A 26,222-nucleotide genomic window follows, 5' to 3' on the forward strand; every position below is an offset into this window, starting at 1 on the left:
GTGGAGGTGGAAGTCAGTCACAGTCCTGAAGCAACAAGACATCTTCAATCTGCTTTAAAAGGCACTTACCGTAGTCTTAGACCAAAACCCAATGACGAGGCACCATTGCAAAATACTGAAGAAATGCAATCTTTTAGCCCTTGACAATTTTCTAATTTTTTCTTTTTTAAAATTGTCTTTTATATGTATAGACAGTCTTGTCTCAGAGCTGGTGAGTAGAATGATTGTAAAAGCCAGTAGTGTAATTAGAATTGTAGTTAATGGAGACTGTAAACCTGAAAAATGCAAAACATCATTTGGTCAATGTTCCTTCTCATTCAGAGGTCCTCACTTCTGAAACAGTTTACCTTCAACTGTAAGGTAAATATTATAAATATTTATATATATAAATATATTTTGATTCCCAGGTGAAACAATGGCTACAACAAAAGCAAATATGTGAATTCTGACGTATACTAACATAGAGAATTAGCTTCCTCTAATGCACATTTTACTTTTTTTGTCACATAAATTCAACGTAGTTGTGTGTGTGGGTGGGGGTGTACTAGCCTATCTGTCCAACAGGGGACAGTCATGTTGGGTGTGTGTGTGTGTGTGTGAGAGAGACAGAAAACAGTTGCTCTGGTTCTCATATGTAACATTATTTAATATGATGTCCTTGATTAAATAAACTTAAACTGAACTGAATGCAGCTGCAATGTCCTCAGACCTCACAGGTGATCTAAAAGCAACAAAGTTGTGGTGCTGGTTTGATTGTTAAATGTGAAAAGAACATCTGACACTTCTGGGTTTTCAGAGTTCATTACATGATAAAACCGGCTCTGAAGGCCATCTCCCAAAAAATTCCAAGATCAACATTTTTAGTTTCATAAACTCTGCTATGTTAGTTCTGATTGGTTCGTTTTTTACTTTTGTTCATAATGTCTTTGGTTGAGCCATTGATGTTGGGTTCTGAGGCTCTGGTTCTGGATGCTGTGCAACTGGAAGGGTGTTTGGTCTTTTTTTTTAACTTGCAGGCATTTATGATAACTATGGCACTTGCTATTATTTTTGCAAGTGCAGCTGATTATCATCTCAAGCTCAAATATGTGAACTTTGACCCAAATCCCAGAGGATCTGATAAGGAGGCTTCATGGATACAGAGCAGGACGGGTGAAGATCATATCCACGACTCCATCTCTCTGCCTGACTTTCTAACCAAACAGCCAGACAAAGCTTTAAAGGGGAGCAGTAAAAGTAAACGAGGTGGATTAGCAGAGCTTTGGTTGGACCCGCCTTTAGATTTGTTGCAAGACTGACTGATACTGGACATCCATCCTTCACCATCCACATCAACTTCTTGAAGGTACTTGGATGATATGAGTTAAGATGCTTAATTTTCCTTTGTGGTAAATAAAGTATTTTTGAAATGAATTCTGAAGTGGTCAGAAAATGTGTAGAAACAAAAATCCATCTATCCACCAATCCATGACTTACTCCAACCCTAACCCTATCCATCTACATTACATACCTACCTGAGAACTCTGGAAGTCTTATAAAAAAAACTATCATCTATCAGTTCATCCAGTCAACTGCTTATTCATTCATTTGTCCATCTGTATAGATGTCAACCTTTGTCCATTATTTCATGTCATGGAGTCGGTGGTGTTTAAGGCCAAATCACTGCAGTAAAATCTTTACTATGTTCAAACTGAACTTTTGTATTTCTTCTTTATATATAAGCTTCAAGTGAACAGAGACGGAACAGAAAGTTGGATCCAAAAAACATTTTGAAATTTGATATGAAAATGTGCAGGAACATTTTTGTGACCCGCAGCACATGGGCTGGATGGTTCGACTCAGAGCTGAACAGAACTGAGCTCTAATCAGCCAGAAGCACTGAAAACAACTGTCTGTGTGTATGTGTGTGTGGGGCCATCTGTCAGGTAGAAGTTCACCTGCACCTTTATAGAAACAACAGTCTTTGTTGCTAGGAGATCTTAAGCCCAGGTCACACTATAGTGTACACGCATACACTCACACACCACCTAACATTTTCCAAAACAGAGAAAATGGAGCAAATAGAGGAGGATGATTTGGCCTCAATTAAACCTTGCCACTACTTACACCTTCTAGCAGTCTGTTCCGTTTATTCATCCTGTTTGTCTGAAAGATGCTGGTGAATGTTTGCTGAAACATAAAGGGAAGAATTTGGAGAGATTTTATGTTGTTGTTCTGGAACATCTCCCATCTCAATCAGTTCTCCTGTAGTCAGATTTAAGCAGCTCTGCAGTCTTCACTGGTTGTTACATGACACATCTCTAATTAATTTGATTCACTGTCAGAAACCATATATTTAATATTTAAAGTATTATCAGTTGTGTGTGTGTGTGTTTTTTACAACAGTCCAAGTTTTATTGATAGGTGATAAAACAGTTTTGCTCTGTCTACACAGACTGATGAGTAAATGGTGGGATTTGTTGGATTTCATGTATCCAGGCCGACCGCCTGATCACTCCGTGTTAATGTAACTGGTGTGTAAATGCTAAGGGCTGGCATCTGTGTGTGTGTTGTTTTCCAGGTTAACGTGGCTAAAGACCAGCATACGTCAAAGCCATGAAGCTGACACAGTAATGCATTATGAGGACTTTGAGTGCTTCAGCTTCCTTCTGTTCTCAGGGTTAAACATTAACATGGGTTACAGAGGTCACAGTGAGCACATGCTAGTCCTTGGCTGTGTGCTGTTCTGTTAAAGAGTGGTTCCACAATTAGACTCATTAGACGTGAAAACCTTTTTACAAATTGATGGGCCTAAAGCCTTATTATATTTGGGTGGAATTGTTTTGGTCAGGTCTGGCCCAATGCTTTGGACTTATATTAATTTTTACCATAAATGCCAGTGGCAATAGAATCTGTAAAAACCAGGGATGGCCTTCCTCCTTAGATTTTGCTTTATTTTGGTATCCTGTATTGATAATTTGAAAATAGGTTTTGCTAATACCAAGTGACAGACTGAAATCCAATACAACCACAAGTATAAAGTAATACTCAGTTGTTTGGTATGACATGTATTAAGATTGCAACTGTGTTTAATTTTACTTCTGCTCAAGTCACTACAAACAGCTGCACCAAGACAATCATTTAAAATCTATTTCAGTGAAACATTAAAATTTGAGCTTTAGAGGAGTTTACACAACAACAGCTCCTTAACTGTCATGAGGAAGCCAGACCCATTGCATAAGATGTAGGCATTTTGGAGGAGACAGTTAAGGGGTTGATAAAAAATTAACTATACTTGAACAATACTGCTGACGTGCCAATCAACAACACTCCACCACTCAATCACTCCACCATGATAACCTTTTAATTTCTTCTTGTTCTGTTGAATAAAAAATGGCTACCTCTATCAAAGAATCTACATTTTATCTTTTATGTCTTAAGTTGTTGCAGAATCTCTCCCTAAACAGTTTTACATTCAGTGAGCCTAACAATGCAGACAACTTCTCAACACAAACTTCTCGTGCTTGGAGAAGAGCGATCCTCTGTTGTTGTGAAGCTGTTTCTGATTGTGTGTTAAGTTTCTAAACTCTGGATCTCTCTCCAGAGCAGGAATGTGGACAGTGCTGTGTCGGTGGAACAGGTGAATGCTCTGCAGGTTGTGATGTGTGGTTCTCTCTGTTTGCAGCTCTCTGGTGGGTGTGAGCTGACCGTGGTCCTCCAGGACTTCACAGCAGGATGCAGCACAGAGCTGTCCATCAGCACAGGTGAGACCCGCTCACACCTTCCTCCTAGGCATCAATTTCCAGTGACTTTGAAGTGAGACAACCTTCTCTCTTGTGTCCACTGCAGGCCAGACTGTAGAGTTGTTGGAGCGGCCCACAGAGCGGCCCGGCTGGTGTCTTGTCCGGACCACCGAGCGCAGCCCGCCTCAGGAGGGGCTGGTCCCCAGCTCGGCTCTCTGCGTCTCTCACTCTCGGTCCAGTGTTGAGATGGACTGCTTCTTCAGCTCAGGGAAAGGTAGGAACAGTTCCTCACCATTTATCAGGAGAGTCCTGCTCACAGTCTGCTAGCAGTGATGTTCAGAATGTGCAAAGCACCCTGCAACAACCTGATATGCATTATGTCAATGTTCTTTAGAGACAAAATCATTGCATAAATAATATCTTATTTATATGAACACTACCTTTGGTTTGTCTTTTGGACAATCAACATTGAAGAACTGAGCTGTACTTTCTCCTACTGGTGGTTTGTTGAAAGTTCAGGTAATTTTTTATTTAGAATTTCCTGTTGCCTTAGCCTCTTTCAGCAGGATAAAACTCTTTTCCACAAAATAGAAATGGGTTGGCTTCTGAATTCCTCAGATTTCAACAAAATGAAATACCTATGCTATTGGAAGTGTTGCCCAAACAAATGCCACCCAATGAGACACATTCATAAATTTTGTAGGACTTTAAGGGTCTGCTTCTCACATTTTATTACTGGGGAGTGAACATTGTCTATCTACCACAATAGTTTCTATGATTGCCACTGTACACAGATGAAACGTGAGATTTGAGTTTTTTCTGTGGTCCTTCCTGTTGTATTGACTGTTTTTGTCCTGCAGAAGGTGCTATTGAGTTGTGTTGAATCCCATCATTACGTGTTCCAGTTAGAAGGCAGGGAAGCATCAGGACTCACAGCATTTGGTTTCCTCCTGCGTCAATTAATCAATCAATCTAGTTGATTTGTATAGCACATTTTAGCAGGATAAAATAAGGCAGTTCAAAGTGTTCTGTCTTAAAAAACAGAAAAGTAAAAATGTATAAAAACCAATTGAGAAACCAGAAACAAACATTACATTTTGTCAAGTGCCATCATCGAAACCATCAACACACATTCAATGTGTTGGTTAATTTTTCCATTTATTATGGTTCAAAATCAACTCTGAACAGGTGGGTTTTAATCTTGATTTAATGAAAATCAGTGTTTCAGCTGTTTAGCAGTTTTCTGAAAGCTTGTCCCAGATTTGTGATGCATAGAAGCTGAGTGCTGCTTATCCGCGTTTGATTCTGGGGATGGAGAGCAGAACCAGAAAACCTGATTGGCCTGGAAGGTTGATACAACTCCAGCAGATCTCTAATATATTGTGGTGCTAAGCCGTTCAGTGATTCATAAACTAACAGTATCTTAAAGTCTATTCTCCGATAGTAGGGACTTTAGAACTGGGTGATGTGTTCTATCTTCCTGGTTTTAGTGAGAACAAAAGCAGCAGCGTTCTGGATCAGCTGCAGTTGCCTGAATTATTTTTTAGGCAGACCTGAGAAGACACTGCTGCAGTGATCATTGCAACCAAAGATAAATGCATGGATGAGTTTCTCTAGGTCTTACTGAGACATTAGTCCTTTAATCATGGAAATATTGTTTAGGTGATAGAAAGCTGACTTTGTCATACTGGCTGTGCTTCACAGAACCAAAGTAAGGTTGTTGATGAAACTGACTGTTCCGTCCTCAGCTGCAATGATCAGGTTCATCCCTTGTCTTATCAGGACTTTATCAGACATGCAGTATTTCCGACTTTGAACCAAGCTGCTCTTAACATTCTCCCTGCCAGGACCAGTTGTTTTTGTGGTTTAACATACCTTGCTGTAGATGGGTTATGGGTTTAAAAGGTCAATACTTTGCAGGAGACTAAAACCTCTGACACCAACACAAGCATGCACACACACGGTAAGATCAACTGACTTACCTGCCACAGTCATGTTGGTTTTTGCTTTTGTCAATGACGTGGTTACCTTGTGTCAGTCGAGATGCAGGTGGAATAACAGCAGCCATTACGCTTAGAAAAGCTCACACACACTCTAATAGTGGTGAGATGTCTTATATTTGACCTCTGTGTTTACAACCATTCCATGACTAACTACATTGTAACACTGCAGTAACCTATCCTAAAAACCCAAACCAAGACTTTTTTTCTATTCTCAGATATATGTGTGGGTGTGTGTGTGTGTGCGTGTGTGTGGGTGTGTAGCTGGGCAGCAGGTGTCTTGTGACTGCTTCATAAAGTAGGTCTCCTTGTCCTCTCTGAGAGACTGTGAAACTCTAAAGTGAAGTGAAAGGAAGAATGAGACAGATTAAAAGGCATGTCTTTAATCCTCATTCTTCACATCCTCAGGCTGAAAAACTTCCATTTCTTTTAGCAGCTTTTCCACTACTGGAAAATATGAAATAAAGAGACAAGAAAATGTTTAAAATCTACAAAAAATTCTGCCTGCATTTATAATAGGAGCAAGAATAAAGCTGGATGCAGTACAGCTGCACTTGTGTATGACAGTAGGGTTGGATTAGTCAAACTGGCTGACAGATGAAGTCAGTGTGGTTTGTAACTGTTGATGTTATTTGCCTGTCTGAGTTTTTGCCTCTCTTACCTTAGTCATGAGACTGCGGTAAGAAAAGCTGCAGTCCAAGCATTCACACCTAATGTCTGCCGTTTCCTGCTGGGGAGCATCATCAGAAGTTGAAGGTGAATAAAATGGGACACTGCAGTGAAACGGTGTTGCTGAAACTCTTTATCTAGGCTATATCCCCGTGTGTTTCCTGATCTGCTGCTGCGGAGCTCATCGGGATCTGCCCCCCCTGCTGGAGGACCAGCAGCTAGGCTGAAAACAGTCATCATTCAGTCTGCTGTAATCCAATACTCTGGTGCTGGGTAATTAGATACACTTTTATTGAAGAGGGAAAAGTTAGTGAATTTAAAGAATTAATTCAGTGCGCTTGTACTGCTGTCATGGCAGGTTGTCGTTCCTTCTGATCCTGGATTTGCTGGAGGTGCTTTCTGTTAACAGCGTTGTTTTTCTGCACTGTCTCTCCTTGCTTAGTCTGGACGGAGGACTGCAGCAAAGTGATAATTCAGCTTTCTGGTATCATCATTGACACTCCCTTTATATTGCTTTATTGTCCTTAAAGAGGTTTACTTTAATTTTATGTCAGACAAGTACTTCTTGTTGGAATGAAAACTATTATAAATCTAAATCTGCTAGCATCATTATTTATGTTGGACCTAACTGTAAATGGCTTGGAACCTGACTGATTTTATTGGATTGAAATAAATTTTAATATACATTTGCATTAAATTTGTTTCTGTATTAGAAAAGATCTTTACTCTTCATGTTTGACTTTTTTTTTTGGGAGGGGGGCTGCAGGAGTATCAGACTATCTGGTTCTTTTATAACCAAAGCAAGAATTGTCTTGCTACAATGTGAAGCTTGCTCCTGGTGCATGTTAAACTCCGTCTGGCTGCCCCTGGTCCCTGATGCTTCTTGTGGTGTTCAAGGACACAATGTCAAGGCAGTGTGTGAAGAGGTGGCTGTCTGCTTTGTGAACCTCATGTTGGGGATTTGCATATAATGTGACTTTGTTGTGGTCTTCTGTCCACAACTTTCAGTGTGCACTGGGGTGTTAGCAGCAAAATGTAAACCTAAAAAAGTTGCACCGACCCCTCAGGGTTTTGAGCAAGTTTCTGCTCAAAATGGAAGTCTCTGTGTCTTGTTCACGAGTTGTGGCAGGAAGGAGCAGGAGACAGATTGGGGCTTTGTCTGCTGTAATACTGGCTTTGCCCAAGCCTGACGTGGTGATGAGCAATCTGATTCAAAAAGCAAAGCTCTTGATTTTTATGGTCACGAGGCATGGATCATAAGCACATAAACAAGGTTCTGGATACAAGCAACTAAAATAAGCTTCATCTCTTGGTTAGCTGTTCTCCCTGTTAGAGATGGGTGTGAAGCTTTAAGTAGAACTGCTGTCTCTCTGCATCAAAAGGGCTCTGCAGAGGCTCATAAACCCATAATTTACTGGAGGAATTATCTATCCTCACTACCCTGGAAGTACCTTAACATTCCAGAGAGGGTTGAATTGGGTCTGAACTTTATTCATGGACCTGTTAAGCTCGGGTCCATGAATGGACAATACTATTGACAAATTGGACTAATTTTGTCATATTTTCTGTTATAAATTGGTGTCATAAACTATGCTGAATTTTAAAATTGTCTTAACTGACTCTATGATGAACTAGTTAAAATAGTTTTATGGTGCTACTCTGACGAACAGTTTAAATTTAGAGAATAACAACTTTCAATCACGATGAAATTCAAATCAGTGGAGTCAGAGTAATCAGATTTTATCATTTTATCAATGCTTTACTGACCAACATGGTATAGTATAGTAAACATGTTTTCCTCTGACCCAGACAAGCAGGCTGGTCTGTTAATACCAAGCACAAAGCAGAAGACATTGGCTTAATATATTATTTGACTTAATACATCCTAACAGCCAGATTGCAGGGACATTGTTTGTGAATCCATTAGACTGCGTTAGATCTACTGTTAGGAGTCCTTGTTTGAGTCTTACTTGTATTCAGAACTATTTTAGAACTCCTACCACCAGGTTGCTGATAGGACCTACTTTTTCCAAAGCACAGCGTTCAGCAGTATGGCTCTGTTTATGGAGAAACATGTCTATTCCCCTTTACTGTGACTACAGGGATGACAGTAAATAGTAAGTTATCTGAACTTGAATAGCTCTTTATCAAGTCCAGTAAACTCCAAAGCGCTTCACACTACATTCAGAGATTCAGATTGTAGCCACAGCTGCCCTGGGGCAGTCTGACAGAAGCTAGCCTTCCATGGACTGGTGTCAACTGTTGGGCCTTCTGACCACCAGCAGACCACATTAGCTTAGTTTCCATTAAAAATGTGTGCAAATATTCTGCTGATGTTGAAAAATCAAAATTTCACAGTTACAGTGTTTTCATTAAATACCAAATTAAATTAAAATCAGACATGAATAAGCTTTAACACAATAATTGATTAAAACCTATGTCAGTGATGGATGTAAACATTTATTCATAATTCAACCATGGTGCTGGCTCTCATCATCATTGGAACAACTCACCGAGGCAGCAGATTCCAGTCAAACATTCTAAATCATTTAAAATTATTCATGGACATGATTAAATGTCTTGAGACAATCATAAGAGTTGCACACAATTTATCAATGTTCCTGAGGGTGGTCTTTTACTAAAAGGCGTACTTGTGGTCTGAATGTGTACATGGTCCATATCTGATACATTATCTGATTAGACACAAATTAATGATTTACAACTGTGATAAAGTTCTTCAACAATATATTGTAGACTTTGAACATCCAACCCTGCATTAGAACAGACATTAACAGGTGGCTGTAGTTTTGAGGTTTGTCTTTTCTATGTCTAAGAAAAAAAAAAGGCTTTGTTTTAAAGTAAAAACAGAAATATCTGCTAGCATTTATTTATTTGTTTATAAACATTCCCATTAGATGAAGTAGAGCTTCAGGTTTTCTTACTTGGGTTCAGCAGAATTATATTTACATAAAAGAAACAAATCTATACATCTACCTCTACCAAAACAAAAACAGAGATATTTACAATTTCCCTTTATGCAAACTATTATTTCTACATTATGTAAAATTATACATCCATCTATACATCTAATTTTGACGCCCAAACTAAGTGTTTGTCTATTACCAACACTATAGTTCTAAGCCCAACATTAGCCGTCTACAGTCAGAGTAGGCAGCTTATTAGTAAGCTAGTTGTAGGTTAGTGGAGCCATCACTGTAAATAATGTATGTAGAGAGTGAAGAGCAAGGTTTATTAAGGTGATCACGATGTCCTCTAGTAAATACTTTTGGGTCAAAAGTATGGGTAAAAGTATGGCATGGATTTAGTGCCACAATTAAGACTTTCACACTTAATGGTGGCTACTTCCTCATCGCAGGATGCTATATAAATTCCAGTGCCAGCTACTGGTCATTTGTCAACTGGCGCTGACACTTGCATTAGCTTTGGAGAGCCTGGAAACTCGCATGCCTCTGGTGGCAATTAGCCTTGAATAGGCTAGCTTTAGCCCTGGATAGACTAGCTTTAGCCCTGGACAGGCTGCCATTAGCATAAGATAGGATGGTCCACCAGTGGGTGACCAACCTAGACACGCAAGTCTCCAGCCTCTCCAGTAGTAACACAAGTGAATAGTCTCCTTCTCGTTTGTTGGCCACTCACTGGTGCTAGTCATTAATCAGCTCATTAGCTAGCTTCGGAATGGATATTGCCTCACACAATGAGGAAGTAGCCATTGCTGGGTGAGCAATAGTCTTTATTATGGCACTAAAAACAACATAGAAGGGGGTTGATTGGTGCTTATATAGACCTGTTGCTGTGCTTTAACTATTGCTTTATAATAGTTCAGAGGAAGGACTAGTGTCTTTAGGATATATTGGCTAAATACACTAGTATTTGAATTTTCTAACTGAACAAGCTGATAAACAAGTGTGTATGCCCTAGTTTACAATTTAGCCTTGTTATAATATGGCTAAAATGAGAAAATATGGAAGATTTAAAGAATGTGACTCGTATTATCACTAAAAAAAATGCTTTCTTTTTTTCCAAGTGTTAGATCTGTCAAAGCAGACTCAGCTAACTCCTTCCTCTCGCTTGAGCATCAGTTATTTTTATGCTAATGCAAAAACCTACTTCAAGAGAGCAGGAGAACTTTTTCTAAAGATCTGGGGTTTTTGCATCCATTTGAAATATGCATAGGTCTATTTTATATGAGAAGATACCATTTTAAACTGTCCCTATAGTCAACCTAAAAAACAAAGGTCACAACAGATATTATGTAAATCTTGAATTGGCCCTATTGCTTGGATTCAAGAGATCCTGGTGGAGTTCAGCTGTCACAGTTAAAAAGGAAACATTTCTGTTTCTGAGCTCCGAGGTATTTCCTACCTTTTGATAGAGTTTCTACAGCTAACAGAAACAGTGCGAGGGCAGAGATCTTCAACAAAAAGGATAAACCAGGGAAGTTCTGAGAAGAGGAGCTTTATGGAAACCACACACAGCGTTTTAACTGCAGTCCCTGCTCTACACACACAGAGAGAAGGCCTCTACAGTAATTAACAGTGACTTCTGTTCCAGAGAAGTGAAGTGTGTCTGAGACAGTGGGACGGAGCAGGGAGGGAGGGGCAGAAAGGTTTCAGGCTCCTCCTCCAGCCTCAGCTGGTATCTCTTGCTCTCTCTGGATCACAGCAGTGTGGAGTGGACATTCCTGCCGTGCACACACACCCCTAATCAACCCAAACTAGTCGGAGTTTATGTGTGTGGTGTAGGCGTGAGGAGAAAGGTGTGTATGTAGGATGTGTGCTTAAGGATGAAGCAGGCCCAGCGTTGCTGTGGATGGTTCCTGGACCGCTGCTGCTGCTGCTGCTCAGGTGGGATAAGAGTGTTGGCATGTCTCTGTGTTTAAAGTTTATTTCCTGTGTGTGAGGATTGGGGTACAGAACAGGTTTCTAAGAAAGCTTTAAGCTTGATAATGTGTGTGTAACAGTGACTGAATGAAGCGATCAAACTGATGAAACTGTTTTCTTCTTCTATAAATAGCCATCGCTCCAGTGAAGACAAATTTGAATGGAAAATGTGTTAAACGGGAAGCTGTGTCACGCAGACGCAACATAGGCAGACACTTTCAGTTATTGGAGAATCAGATGTTGCATTGAGCAATCTGTTTTCCTGCAGTTCAGCCTGCTCCTCCACATGGTGTGTGTGCGTGTGCATTTGCGTGTGTTGTGACACAGCCTTAGGCACTTAAACTGGCTTTACTGGACTTCTTAAAGTAACCTTCAGTGAGTTCCTCAATCACAATCTCTAGCTGCAGACAGCAGCTGGACAGGTGCTACCAAGTTCATAATCTGTGTGGATACATTTTTGACAAGACTGCAAAAAATCAAACAGGACTAAATTAATGTGCTTAGTTCTGTATATACAGCCCAAAAAACACCTAATATCAAACTGTTTTGGCACATTAGGAAAGTGATTAAAAGGAGTTTGCCTCAGTGTCAGTGACGGTGGGTTTAGCTCCGACATGTACAAAATGGTGTGCATCGAGAGAGCCACACTCACCACACCCAAAGCAATACTTTAAGTTTAAGATGGCGTTACCTTAATGCCTGAACAGGTTGGTTGGGATGGATTAGTTGACTATGGTTCTTTGGGGTTTTTTTGGTTTATAGTTCTGAGGCCACAAAAGAAAACCTGATAAGGATTGGGAATGGAAGGAATTAGCTGGCTCGTTTGCAGGTGTAGCTATATTAAATACTATACCAGTGAATTCCTCTGACTTTGATGGAGGTCAGAACATATTCAAAGCTGTTGACATTTCAGACCAAGATCTCCTCTAGTAGAAGGCTTTCCTTTGTGGGAATTAATTTAGCTTTTTTAGCCTCTGGTGATTCAGGCAGGTGGAGTGAGAACCTCCCTTGCTTTCTGGCTCATTTGCATTTGGAAAGACTCTTTTCTAAGAGCAGCCCTAAAAACAGCCACATGCTGTTTCATGGAAGCTCAAGTCATTTAAAAAAAGTCACAAACAACTTGGCTGACAGAAATGGGACCTTTCTTTCTGTAATGCTGATGTTTTTCTGGAAATGTGTGTGCCTGAGGAAGATAATTTTACACCACCTGTTTTCAGTGAATGAATGTAACATTAAAATGAATGAACCGGTCAAAGTGCTGTGCTTAGTTCAGTAAAGAGTGACCTGTGTTAGTGGTACCGTCTAATTCTGTAGGCGCTTCTCCAGTTTTCATAAACACACCGACTCTCCTCAGAGGAAATGGAGCTGAGAAACACTCAGTACAGTACAGTTGGTAAAGTGAACAGAAAGGTGACTTGAGCTTTAGGTCCAATTCTGCTCAAATGTTGAAATTCAAACATTTAAACTCATTAAAGCTCCTGTAAAGAAAGGAAAAATTACAAGCTCCGATATGTGCCCAGTGTCTTGCTGTGCTGATCTGCTGTCAAATGCTTGTATCTAACATATTAATGGGAATAAGCCAGGGAGCCTGGGTTCTGCTCCTGACCTGCATCCGTGTTGGACGTATGGCTACTCGGTGGATTAGATACTGACTTCCTCCTCTCACATGTTGATCTGTGTTAGTTTTTAGCTGAAATCTCCTCTTTTCCAGTGCTTGGCCTTTTCCAGAATGTCTGAACCAGGGGTGGGCAACTCCAGGTCTCGAGGGCCGGTCTCCTGCAACTTTTAGATGTGTCTGTACTTCAACACACCTGAGTCAAATAATGAGGTTATTAGCAGGACTCTGGAGAACTTGACTGCACTTAGGAGGTGATTCAGCTGTTGGATTCAAGTGTGTTGGACCAGGGAGACATCTAAGAGTTGCAGGACACCGGCCCTTGAGGACCAGGATTGCCCACCCCTGGTCTGAACTCTCAGCTGTTGCTGGAGGCGTGGATTCTGTTGAAGTTTTAAAGGATTGGTTCTGATTTCACCACAGTGGTCTCAAACTGCAGTTCTCAAGACCAAAGTCCTGCAACTTTTACATGTGTTCCTTGTCCTCCACTTGAATCAAATAGTGAAACTGCCTCTCTAGCATGAAATCAACCCCTACACAGTTCTGCTAATTACACCATATTGGAGCCAGGTGTGCTGAAGCAAAGAGACATCAAAATGTAGCAGGACACTGGTTCTTCAGGACTGCAGCTTGAGACCACTGTTTTACTCAATCACTAACTTCTGGCTGTGACATATGGACTGCTCCAGCTTGACTGTGAAAGCAGCGGTGCCATGAAATGTATTGAACTTGCATGCGCTGTAAACAACCATGCTGTTAATAAGACATGGCTGTTAATGAGGGGCCACGATGTCTTTGTCGGGTTTAAACTCGCTCAGATTTTAATTTCTCAGTATTTGGAGGCGTAGCCAACACAGACTGAATGCCTTTGTTTCTCTGCTGCCATTGCCAAACTACCACTATAGACAGACAACAGTTCTAAAACAGAGTAAAAGAAAAGAAAAAAACATCTTTCACAACTGTTCACTGATTGGCCCTAATGGAATTCATATTGAGAAATCCAACTCTATAGGAGAAATCCCAAAGTGAGAAGGTAGATGAGAATCGAGTGGAACAGTGTTGGATAGTGATGGCCAGGCTTTTTTTTTATCTGTTTAGCTGTAATTACTATGATTGAAGCAACTTTGTGGTAAAGTTAAATCTTTTCTTCACTACATTCTACTCTAACTCGCCTCTGCTTTGTGTTAAACCTGAAATCTCTGAGGACAGAAGACTAAAGAGGAGGTGTGACGAGGTAAATCCATTTTTAGAAGCTGGTGTATTGTTCTGCTTTTGATGTGAAACCGGTTCATGTCTGAGTTCACATTTTATTCTATAGTATCACAGTGGATTTCTGGCAGCATATAATCAGATCTACATAGTTTCATTTTGTTAATTCACTTTGGGTGGAACTGTTCAATTAAAGGGATGTGTCAACTATGTGTATATGTTGACGTGTATTTGTATGGAAGCACTGTTATTCAGATTGTAGCCAAAGATCAACTCTGCTCCATGTAAGGACAGACTGTGGACTTTGCCTTCATGTTAGCCGTGTGTGTAAAGTCTTGCTTGGTATGTAAATCAACAGGTTTCACTGGTTTCTATGAAACTGTTCTTAATGTAACTTAAGTCTCTATACGCCCAAAACCAGTTCACTTGTAAAGATCCTTAAAACAATTGAATTTTGGCAATAATAATTAAACCAATTAAACAATCATGCTCAAATTTTAGTGTTTGTTATATCTGAAGGTGAAACACATTAGTGGTTGTTAACCCCTGTAAAAACGATCTATGACCAGGATTCAAAAGGCAGAACAAAAACACAGCTTTATTAAAGAAAAACCTGCGCAGGGGAGATGAGATGGTGTGAGACGCTTTCAGTTTTATTTGCAAGCACCACTGCTGAAGAACGACTCGGTTATCAGATCCGTCTTTGAGAACTTTACATTCCATGTGTACAGGGGTTGAAAGAATGCGTGTGGTGTGTTTATCTAACTCCCCGACCAACCAGAGACTTATCACTACATCACACCCTGAGCTGGAGGTCACTAACCTTTACACAGGTTGATTGTTACAGAGCAGAAACTACCTCCAGGTAACTACCTCCAATTTTATTTGTCCTCACTCGCTGCTTTGGTCCTTAATGAATTTTTGAAAAACAAAATGTTTTTCGAAGATGTGCTGATCACACACCCAAACATTGGGAACTGGGCCAAATTTTATTTATTTTACCTTCCTTAACAAGGGCCTTGATCAATTCGCTTTATCAGCGGAGGTGTTGTATATCCATAAAAACCCTGTAAAATATTAAATATTCCATGATCCATGATGCAATCCTTGCTGCTGACTGAGACTCAAGGTTTAGAAGTAAATTCCCCCTTTTTTAATCTGAAACTTGTTTCCTGTAATATGAGTTTCAATGAAGGCTACTGTTTATTAGAGTCCTGTCACAAAGTATCATTTCTGACCACAAGAACTTCTTCACAGCTTTGCCTTTGCTTTCTTTCTTCACCAAGCAGAGCATAGCTTTCTCCCAGAAGTTAGTGGGAAGATTCAGATAGAATTTGTTGCACTGAACTTTACACTGATTAACTCTCTGGCAACCAGACTTGGTGAAGGTATGTGTAAATCAGCCTGCAGCATTTAAAATTATGAGTCCAAATGAGTCAAGTATACAAGGCCAGAAGTTTTGTATACTAGAGTTTGCAATTTATAATAAATCAAATCTTTTGTAATTATTACAATTTTTTTGTTTTGTTTTGGTTAACCGTTAACTGAACATGATCTACTTTACTAATTAAGGGGTAAAGTAGTTCGCATCTTCTTAGATTGTTGTCAGTTGCTGACATGTTGGTGTCACACAGTTGTGGCAGTAGCTGTTAGCATGGTTAGCATGTCCCATTCCACCACATCCCAAAGAGGCCATGTTGGATTGAGATCTGGTAACTATGGAGTACATGGGAGTACAGTGAACTGATTATGATGTTAAATAAAACAGGTGGGGATGGTCTGAGCTTTGTGACTTGGTGCATCATCCTGCCTGAAGTAGGCATAAGAAATCTACTGCAACAATTCTCAGCCTGTGATGTTTAAGCCATGGTCAGCTGAGACTAGTTGACCAAAAATGTTTCAAGACAATATTGCTTAGTAATGGCAAAATCTGATTCCAACATGTGAACATTGCTGCCGACACTGAGGCTTATTGAATCATTCAACATTTTTTTTATTAATAAGATTTTAGAGAGCCAGTGCAATTAGAAGTTTCAGTTAATAATGATGATAATAATCTGTTTTATGTATAACATTTCTGAAGCAGTTTTAAATTCCAGACCAGTCTATGTGGAACAAACTACCATGCTGCATTATGTCCAGACTCTTAAATCCCCTTCCTTCTACATTCTGATGCTCTTTGAACGTCAGCTAGTCATCTTGCATTCCTGTGGTTGGTTGACTCACTGTTTGTCTTAAGCAGCTGAACATCTACACCTAGTAAGTAGCTGGGGAGTTTAAATCAATTTGACTTGACCCAACCCTTGTTTCACAAGTTCTACTAAAAATGTTAAATCCTGTCATTATTCAGCAGTGGGACAGATTCCTATCAGCAGTCATGTCTCACTGTTAATCATGTTTCTGCTAAATATGATGTGTGAGATCATGTGTAACCCTCTGCCATTCAGACTGGAAAAATGTCTCTCCAAAAGTTTCAGTAAAAATCTTCAAACTCAGACAGTTGTTGTCTGGTGTGTTGACTTAAATGCATCAGGCCAATTTATTTCCCAGGGCAACAAATCTCCATTTACATCCATACAGAAACTCAACTGACCTAATTTTAGTTTTGACTTTAAATTCTTGAATAAAGCTACTTTTTGTGGTTGATGCTGTTTCAGCAGAGATTGCTGAGGTCATATGCATAAATATGTAGATCTAATCAGATAGTTGTAAACAGCTTGTAAGCAAATGTCTGTCTTGGTTTACCTGCTTTAGGTTTGTCAGAAACAAATCCAAGAAGAAATATGCTGCAGCTACAGTCTAGTGACTTTCAGTGTTTCTTTCTCCATGTCTATTTTCTGAGGTTGCCTTCCCTCCATCACATGTATCCACTGAGCTTTCTGTTGCTAGATATGTAAGGCGGAGAGCAGAGGGAGGTATGAGAGGAATGTCATCTTCCCAGATTAGTGTCTCTTCCTGTCATTGACACAAAAGCATGTGGGGAGGAAGGCGGTATGAGTGTGGTGTTTGTACTTTTCTCATTCTATATTTATAATAATCATGATAAAACGTTTGCTTCACTCATAAATTCCATCTAGTTGAATATGAGAATTACAGTTTGTGTTTCTGTTTACTGTGTTGTGACCAGGGCGGCTGTCGTGAGTGTGGGTTTGTGTGTGTGTGTGTGTGTGTGTGGGGGGGGGGGGGGGGGGGGGGGGGGTGTCAGGTGTGATCACTGCAGAATTGGTCTGATTCTCTCCTGTTTGCTGGAGGAAGCCCAGCCAGCGTTGGGACAGTTTGTGAGGCGGAACTAGATATGAAGCCACCTACTTTGGGTCACATGTGGACGCCATCTTCTTCAGCTTCGTATCCACGGGGACACCTGGGAGGTGCACCTTTTTTCAGATTAGAGTTTGACATTCCCTTGATGATGCTCGAAGCCCAGTACAGCATTTTTTTTTTTTTTTTTTTTTTTTTTAATGAAACCAGATATTACTCAAACTACAGTTTGCCTGTTTTATGTCAGTCAGGGGACCCAAAAATATTTGTTTAAATGTCCATTTTTTTGTTCTTCTGATTTAGATGCTTCCATACGTTTCATTTCTGTATTTGATAGAATTGCCTTTTAATATATGACTTGGGTCAAATGCTTTTCTATAACAGGCTTCTTACAATAACTTTGGGAATTTTGCCTGCAGAAGTTACAAAAAATGTTTTGTAAGATTGAGAACAGGGCTTTGTGATGGTAAATTCAAAACTAATTTGTAGCTAATTTGTTGGTGAGCTTATTGTCATTGTTCAATTGGAAGACTGATCTAGACCCAATCTTTAACTTCCCGACTGATTTTATTGAGACATCGTGAGCTTTTATTTTTCATGTAGCCATTTTTTTTTTAACTCTGATATTCTTCCAATACAATCAGGTTCAGGATGGAAGCCCAGTGACTAAAGGTTGAACAGAAAACAGCAATAAGTATAGAGTAACAACAATGATATATGCAAGATTAGGAATAATATAGAAGAGAAATGGTATTCAGTGTGTGTGGTTCTCCAGCTCACTGGTCATAATGATGTCACAGCAAAGCTAAAGAGGAAACCAGAACTGTTCAACATGAGAGCAGATCTGCCGTCCATTGTTCTGTTAGGAACCCCCTAAAAAACTGCAGTCTGATGGCAACTATCTAAATGTGGAAAAAAATATTTTTGGAAGATTCTGTTAGTACAGAATTCTAACAGTCCAGCCTAGAAGGACCACATCCCTTCAACCTTTTTTTAGGTGAAAGACAATAGTGATGTTTTATATCTTCAATATATGTTTCTTTACTTATTGGTCTTATTAGATTTGTGAGGCTTCTTGAGTATCATAAGCAAATAAGCATACATTCATTGGCAAATGGGATTTTGGAATCTACCCAGTTCTACGCAAATGAGGGGGAAAAAGAGAACCTGAAAATGTATTTGAATTTCTCTGCATGAACATAATCTATTAGCATCAACCAACTCTTTCTGTAGTTATGTGAACTGTTGAGAGTTGGATACGTCCCAACAACACACCAGGGAGGTACGATTTCCTGCTTTGATCAGTGGTTGGGGCAAACATTAATTAAAGAATTAATTAACAGAAAATGAGGTGTGTCTGTGTGCTGTCTTTAGAGCCATTCAGATGCATTTTATAAGTGTGTGTTGCACTTATAAAATGACATCAAGTGTGTACAGATGTGTGAAGTGGACAAAAACCCTTGTTCTACTGTATTCAGTCTGCAGCTTCGGTGTGTGTGTGTGTGTGTGTGTGAGAGAGAGAGATTAAAGGTAGTGAGTGATGGTAGTTTTAACAGTAGATGGTCTGTGTCTCTGTGGCTGCAGAACAAAAACTTCCTTGTTGTCTCACCTGACTGACCGTCAGTGTGGAGTCGTAGTGAAGCTGCTGCTGACATCACAGCACCAGACCCAGCACGGAGCTCTGCTAATGTTGATTGTTTGCATTACATTACATTTCCTCTGAATGCTCACTGACGTTGGTGAACACTGTAGTTGCTATGTGATAACCAAAAGATTAAGGGGGTAAAACAATACACTGTTACATAATGTTCAATTTTTTTTTTTTTTAGTCTGATTCCAGTTCAACCAGTTGGTCAGTCAGCATACAGCTTAGACAATTCACTCAGCCTAATAAACACACAAGTATTTCTAGGGTTTTACTTTTTACAAATATGACAACCAAGAAATGCAAATGTATGAACTTGAAGAAACCTTTTTTACTTTTGCATGTGAACTTCTAAAGTGTTGTCTATTTTGTTCAGCTCCTAACTTAATGCTTTTTACAACCAGCTTATGCTGCATGTCTCTTCCAACTTTATACTACTGGAATGGTATTCTTTACAGAATACCTAACCCTCAAGCTCAGTTGTACTGGATGAGAAACTTAGGTAAACATTCATTTTTCAGTCTTCTCACTGATCATCAGATAGATTGCTGTCTGGACTTTGACTGGACCATTGTAGTGTCCTATAAGCTTTGTTTGAAGCCCTTCTTTTGTAGTTCTGTCTGTAAACTAAATCCTGATATTATTTAGCTTCATCCATAATCTTTAACCAGCTTCCCTGAGCATGCTAAACAAAACCATCCCCACAGCCTCATGCTTCCACCACCATGTTTCAGTGGAGGGATGTTTTGAGGGTGATGTGCTGTTAGCTTTTTGCCACACAGCGTGTGTTAAACTGTAAACATCAACAAACCTCAGTTCATAAACAGAACTGCATTTGGACTCAAATTGCTACTTGGATTATTTCGAAGGCAATTTGTTGTACTATGTTTTATTTAGGGATATTAAATAAAACCCATGCAACTCAACAACACTGTTCAACAGTTATGTTGTTCAGTGTTTTTGTGAGTGTTATAGAGTTGATGTGGCTCAGTATGACTGGAAAGCGATATATAAATTCATCAATTTACAATTATGTTCTACTTTATGTTGTTTTTTTACATAAAATTTTGTCAAAAATATTGGAACCTTTCTTTTTTTTCTAATCAGGAGGATCCAATTTACTTTTCTGCCATGCTCTTTGTGAAAATAAAGTTTCAAGTTTCTTTACTTCTGTAATTATTCTATTCTGGTGCATCTGCAAAATGGGACATTTGGCACAAAGACCACAGGTACAGAGATGATTATTTTATAAATGTATGTCTGGCTATAAGGCTATAGTTTTTATTTACTCTTTCCAAAATAGCTTTTAAGATGTCATCCGAAGAATGAGAGAAACGGGAAACACACTTGCAGTCAGCTACTTTAGTGTGTCTCTTCCAGTTGCTGACCATAACATTCTGCAGTATCACTTCTGCCTGTGGGAGAAGAAGATGACATCATGACAGTTCTCAGTTATGGTGTGACTCGTGAGGTTTTGATGGGTTTCTGTGGTCAGCCAGCTGCCACAGCCTCTCAGTGACTATCTGTTATTGTGATGAAAGCACCAAAGAACACTCCCAGGTGATGAGGTGACCTCTGACCTGCCTTCTCACTTACCAACACATGGCCATGTCTGCAGCAGTATTTAGTGCCAGGAATATTTAGCATCTCCTCATATTTAGGCCTGAGGAGTTTTAGGCTCATGACCCTCCAGCTAAATGAAACTTCTCCACTAGCATGAACATTGAGCTGATGCATTTGTTCCCAACTGATGTTGTTTCTACAGGTGAAATTACATATAATATGTAAACCGTTTGTGCTGTGTGGTTCTGTGTTGTCAGGGTCGTTGGAAAACCTCCTTAGCACTGTGCAGCACAGCAAATGTTTAGAAAAGTTTTATCTGGGCTTCACTGCTGACACAGTCCGATAAGGTAAACACACCAGCAACCATATCTTCCTTTGCCACACAGGAGGGGACAGGATGGACTCAATAAATGAAAAATGCGACCCAGTAACTGGAAGACAAACCTCGGTTAGACGAATAAAGAATAAAATAAAACCTGAGAGTAGGAACATAAACATGGCAGCTGTAAGTTTACTGATGCATTCTGATGTTTACTGCAGCTAAGACCAAAATCTAAGAATCACATGGGTTAGTGTTACAATTGTGAGCAACAAAATGCATTTAACATGTGTGTACTTGTTCCTGGTTGAGGTTAGTCATGATTTCCACTATTATTTGTTTGATAAATAACAGAATGAGATTTTTTTTTTCTTTAATTTCAGAAATTTACATAGACTAAAATCACAATGCCTTTCAAGAACCTGGAAAAGCCCAGATGATGATGTCATGGCTTTGTCTATTTATGATAGGTTATGTAAAGACATTTGAGTTAAATGGAAATAAAGACAACACTAAATGTATTTTAAGGCAACACCTTAAACAAACTTTATATTGTGATTTTGGGAAGAAAAAAACAGCCAAGATATCAGAAAGAGAATTGTATACCCACAAAGGTCTGGTTTATCCTTGGGTGTAAATCTGGGAGCCTGAAGTTACCAGATTTGTTTCTTCAAATAATAATATGCAAGTAAATGGCCAGGAATGTTCAGTCATCAACTTCGCCAGAAAGAAGATGGCATCTGTGTCCCAGAGGTAAATGTGTTTGGATGTGAGATTTGAACAAAAGTAAAACAACTTGTGAAGATGCTGGTGAGTCAGTAAGATAAGTTCTTACTCATGGAAGAAGTGAATGAAGACCTGAATTTACGGAGACATGCCCTGCCTGACAAGTGGAAAGGAAAAAGGGGGACGACTGTGAACATCGTTACAACTGTGAAGTACAGAGGTGGCAGCATCATGGTGAGGTTGTAATGTTTTAGTAGGGACTGGCAAACTAAACTGGATGACATTCATCATCCAATACAGCTAACCTTGATAGCCTAATTTATTTATTTATTTATTTTGTTTTGTTTTAACTCAAACACCATGAGGGAATAGGTTAGACAGCAGGCCCACCGAGTTAAAGTAAAATAAATAGATATCTGATTTAAAAGTATTTAAATCAGATATTTATGTAATAAAGGTATTCATTTAAGGAAATACCTTTATTAATTTATTATTCCTTCTAGTTGTCCTTCTCTCAATAGACAACTAGGAAGAAAAAAATGGGTCTAGGAGCTTAACATTGACAAAGGTACTCAGCTTTAGTATTTTTTGATGTTTGTTCCAATCTTTTGCATAGAGCAAAGAGTTCTCTAAATTTCGAATTAATTTTGGGAATATTGAGCATAATGTGTAGGGTTGAGTGTGTGCTATTGGGAGTCAAAAGAGCCAGTAACAAATTGAAAAGCTGGGCCGGGGATAAACCTTGTAGTCATTTGTAGACAAACACATGCCAATGTTTTCTTTTTCTTAAGTATGAACAAGTTAACAGAAGAGTACAGCGTACAGCGATGTGTGTGAAAAGAGGCATTAGTTGTGAAACGTAAAACAGCGTGGTATATAGCATCAAGTTGCTACAGTGAGGACAGGAGTTTTAATCCAAGTTTAGACTCAATATTTGATTGTAACTTATTGATGTGAGAATGAGAGACAACTGTCCAGTCAAATTCCCAGGTATTTATAGTCAGGAATTTGCCCAATAATTGTACCATTTGAATTGGCGATGTTTGAAAGTGTCAGTGACTGTAAAAAATCTTTGAAAGAAGACCAAGATTGCAAAATTTTATTAAAACTCTCTTGCAGTTTTTTGGGGATGGGCCATAAAGAATGCCATCTGCGTAGAGGTGAATGGATTAGCATAAAGCTGCTGTAGATAGTTTTATATGAACAGAAAATGAAGTAGGTCCTGGAATGGATCCCTGAGATCTCCATGGTGATGGGGAGAGTATGTGAAATGACAAGTTTAGATATTGTCTTCTATCTGAAAGGTAGATTTAAACCATGCAAGTTAGTTAGCATTTTCCCTGTGTTAGCTCATTTGTTAAATAGAATAGAATGATCAATTGTAGCCATTCTGCCACCAGCACTAGTACATCCAAATTATTCTATGGAGAAAGTCAAAAACAAAAGAACAGCAGGCTCTCACTCCTGCTGCTCATTTTGTTTTCTAGGGGATTAACATTAACTTCTCCATTCATTATGCAACATAAATGGGCGCCCTTCTCTCCATAGACAACCAGGAGGAAAAAAACTATTTTTGGATCTATGAGCTACAATAACCAACTTATTTTTTCCTGGAGTATTTTTTTCCAGTAATAATCTTTAGTCAACATGTATTTGTTAGACCTAAAATCACCACATATTTTCTTTGCAAATTATCTACAGCAGAATGTTAACCCTGTTTGAAATTCAGAGGCAGTTTGAGTTTTCAGAGCCTATTTACGTTTCCCATTATTTTAAAAACTGTCATAGTAAACAAACTGCTTTTCTTGTCTTTGCATTGATCCTTCATCTTTAAATCCATCTGACATTAGCAGGCTTTGTGGTACATGGAACATGTCCAGAACTCCCACAGCACCGATCGCAGCAAACTCCTCAGCAGCTCCAGCGCATTGCTAGCAGCTGTGTGGGAGTGCAGCTGATCCACAACACTCCTTACACATGACCGCTGCTTCATGATTCAACAGTCAAAAAGAGGCTGGACTAAAATGGTATTATTGACGTTCGAAATCACTTCTGAGCCAGAAGAACTTAAAGCATCATCTCATATTTAAGAAAAAAACATCTTGATGATCCCAAGAAATTGTACTATGGACTAAAGAGACAACACTGAAACTTTTTGGTGGCTGAATTTCTGTCAAAGCGTTAAAGCCTTTCAGAAAGGACATTATACATACAGTCAGACAAGGTGGTGGTAGTGTGATTTCATGGGGTTACTTCAGCTCTCTAGGACTTGGTAAACTTGAGGTCATAAAATTTTGATGGCAGTGTTTGTTTTGCCATAGTTGGTATAACTTGTTAAAAAGTTTGACCGTAAATTATCTTTTGAAATGGGGTTAGTCAGGAGAGCGTTTTGTGCTAATGAATGAAATTGTCATTTGAAAACTTTTGTTTTTAAATTTGTTTATCTTGGGGTTTTTTTGTTTGAGATCAAAACAAAAGAAATGTCTAACACCGCAAATAACTTTCAATGCCACAACGTACATTTCCAGTCTGAGGGAAACATTTCATTGTTGTAGAACAACAAGCAATAGAAATGAAATAAGGAAACATCACTTTTACATAGAACAACATCTGGTAGTTACACCACTTGGTGTAACATTTTAAAAAGGTTTATTACATTAAATTATTATTAAATTATTAGTTATTATTATTAAATGGAAGGGATCAAATTATTAGTTTAGTCAAATTTCTTTATCCAACCGATTGATTTTAGTTCACCATGAAAGTGTCCCATGGTGAGTCATCAGCTTCTGTTGAAGATTAATATTAGACCAACTTTGGCCTTTTATTGTAGAAGATAATGTTGGAAATGATTACTTCTTGTGCCCAAGTCCGTTTTGGGCACGGCAAACTAAAATGTAAATATTTTTACTTTCATCTTCACTCTAAACCAGAAGGCTCCATTCTTAACCATGAAAAGTGAAAGTGTAAGTTGACTTGTGACTAGACAGGTTTAACAAGCTTTGAGACATTGTGCTTCTTCTGATATCAGACCGTAGACGATTGTTCATGCAGGCGTAGGAGATATTTTTTCTTTAAATTACATAAGAGAAGAATTTGCCAACTAATGGTCACTTTTAACTGGGCTTGTATGGCTTTAACATGCTCTCAGTAGGACATTTTCGGCCAGTCTCTGGACAGTGGAATGTGATGTAGGTTCTGCAGTAGGATGCTGTGCAACAGTGTGTTCCTTCTTCAGTGACCTCTCCCTCTGACATACCTGCTGATTGTTCAGGTGTGGTGAGCATTTTTCTCAAGGCCATGCTTGGCTGTAACCCCTATTGGAAATTCTTTTTGCCCTCACAATGCTGGTGGTTTCTGGCAGCACTGGTTTTACTGGAAACTGTGATGATAAACCTTTTGTCTCAAAAATGAAGATAAAAGCATAGTTCCAGTGACTTGGTCTAAAATGTTCAAACCCTTTGGGATCCTGACTGAGACTCTGACCTGTCCAGCATCAAGTCAGAATGAGAGATGCAGCTGGACAAGCTCAACATATGAACAGCTTGGAGCTTTCACCTAAGCAGTGTTGGGAAACAGTATCCATTATAAACAAGTATATAAAATATAAAACATGACGGCTTAATTTTCTGGAATTTATTGCATGTCTGAAATATTTTATAAATTCATCACTGGTCCTGACAAAACTTTGCCCCATGTGAAAAATGTGATTTCTTTTTCTTTTTTGTTTGTGTGTGTGTGTTTTCAGAAAACTACCATGTGAGCAGCTCTGACAGGAAGACCGAGTCTGTAGCGAACCTGCAGCCGCAGCCGTCCCTCAACTCCCTTCAGTCCAGTTCTCCAAATGTTTCCAAACGTTCTGGAAACCAGAAGTGGAAGTGGCTGCCCAGTTCAGGCCGCAGGATCAGCTCCGGCAAGAAACCATCCAGCACTAAGCAGAAGAAGCCAGGTGGGACTCGGCTCCTTCTGGCATCTGTATTCATTCACACTGATGCACAAAACCTCAGTTGTCTACAGAAGGAAATGGGGTGAAGCTGAAACGCTTCCGTTCTGATGCAACATGGATTTTTCTAGACAAACATTGTTGATACACCTATTAGCTGCTTTTATCACTTTAGAAAAATATGCCCTTCTGTTTTTCTAGAACTTGGTTCTGGAAGAGATGGTGGTGGAAAGGCTAATGAGCGCAGTCAGCCAGGAAAGGAGGACAATGAAGAGGTAAGCAGTGAGACCTGAGGCTTGAACCTGCTGTTAAAGAAAATATTAGATTTACAGTAAACAGTTTAACTTTATGGAGAAACAAAGGTCAAAAGCTAAAATGAAAAAAAGTCTCCAAATGAAATAATAATCCCTGTTATCCTGCTTTTATTCTTCTTCAAAAGTTGTTTTTGTTTTGACTGTTGACTCCAGAGTTTAAAGATAAACACATGTTCCTGTTGTAAAGCTATATAATAACTCTGTTTACATTTACAACATGGAAAGTAAACAAAGAAAGTTCCTCTTTTTGTGAGGGAGAGATTATATTTGCTTAACACACACGCACACCCTCACACACATACTTGCACACACAGTTACAGGCTTTAAGTACATTTGCA

At 39.2% G+C, this 26,222-nt stretch overlaps 1 protein-coding gene across 3 annotated transcripts in view; it reads left to right on the forward strand.

The window, feature by feature from the left end:
• The window catches only part of kalrna (kalirin RhoGEF kinase a), a 152,300-nt gene that overhangs the window by 101,742 nt on the left and 24,336 nt on the right, over nt 1–26,222 (forward strand). For all 3 annotated transcript variants that reach the window (XM_032566779.1, XM_032566780.1, XM_032566781.1), the window contains exons 39-42: nt 3,665–3,743; nt 3,829–3,996; nt 25,376–25,576; nt 25,772–25,845. In XM_032566779.1, coding sequence (XP_032422670.1) covers nt 3,665–3,743; nt 3,829–3,996; nt 25,376–25,576; nt 25,772–25,845 — 522 coding nt within the window. The remainder of the gene's footprint in view (nt 1–3,664; nt 3,744–3,828; nt 3,997–25,375; nt 25,577–25,771; nt 25,846–26,222) is intronic.

The sequence above is a fragment of the Xiphophorus hellerii genome, chromosome 7 (assembly GCF_003331165.1).
Source record: "Xiphophorus hellerii strain 12219 chromosome 7, Xiphophorus_hellerii-4.1, whole genome shotgun sequence".
Classification (NCBI taxonomy): domain Eukaryota; kingdom Metazoa; phylum Chordata; class Actinopteri; order Cyprinodontiformes; family Poeciliidae; genus Xiphophorus; species Xiphophorus hellerii.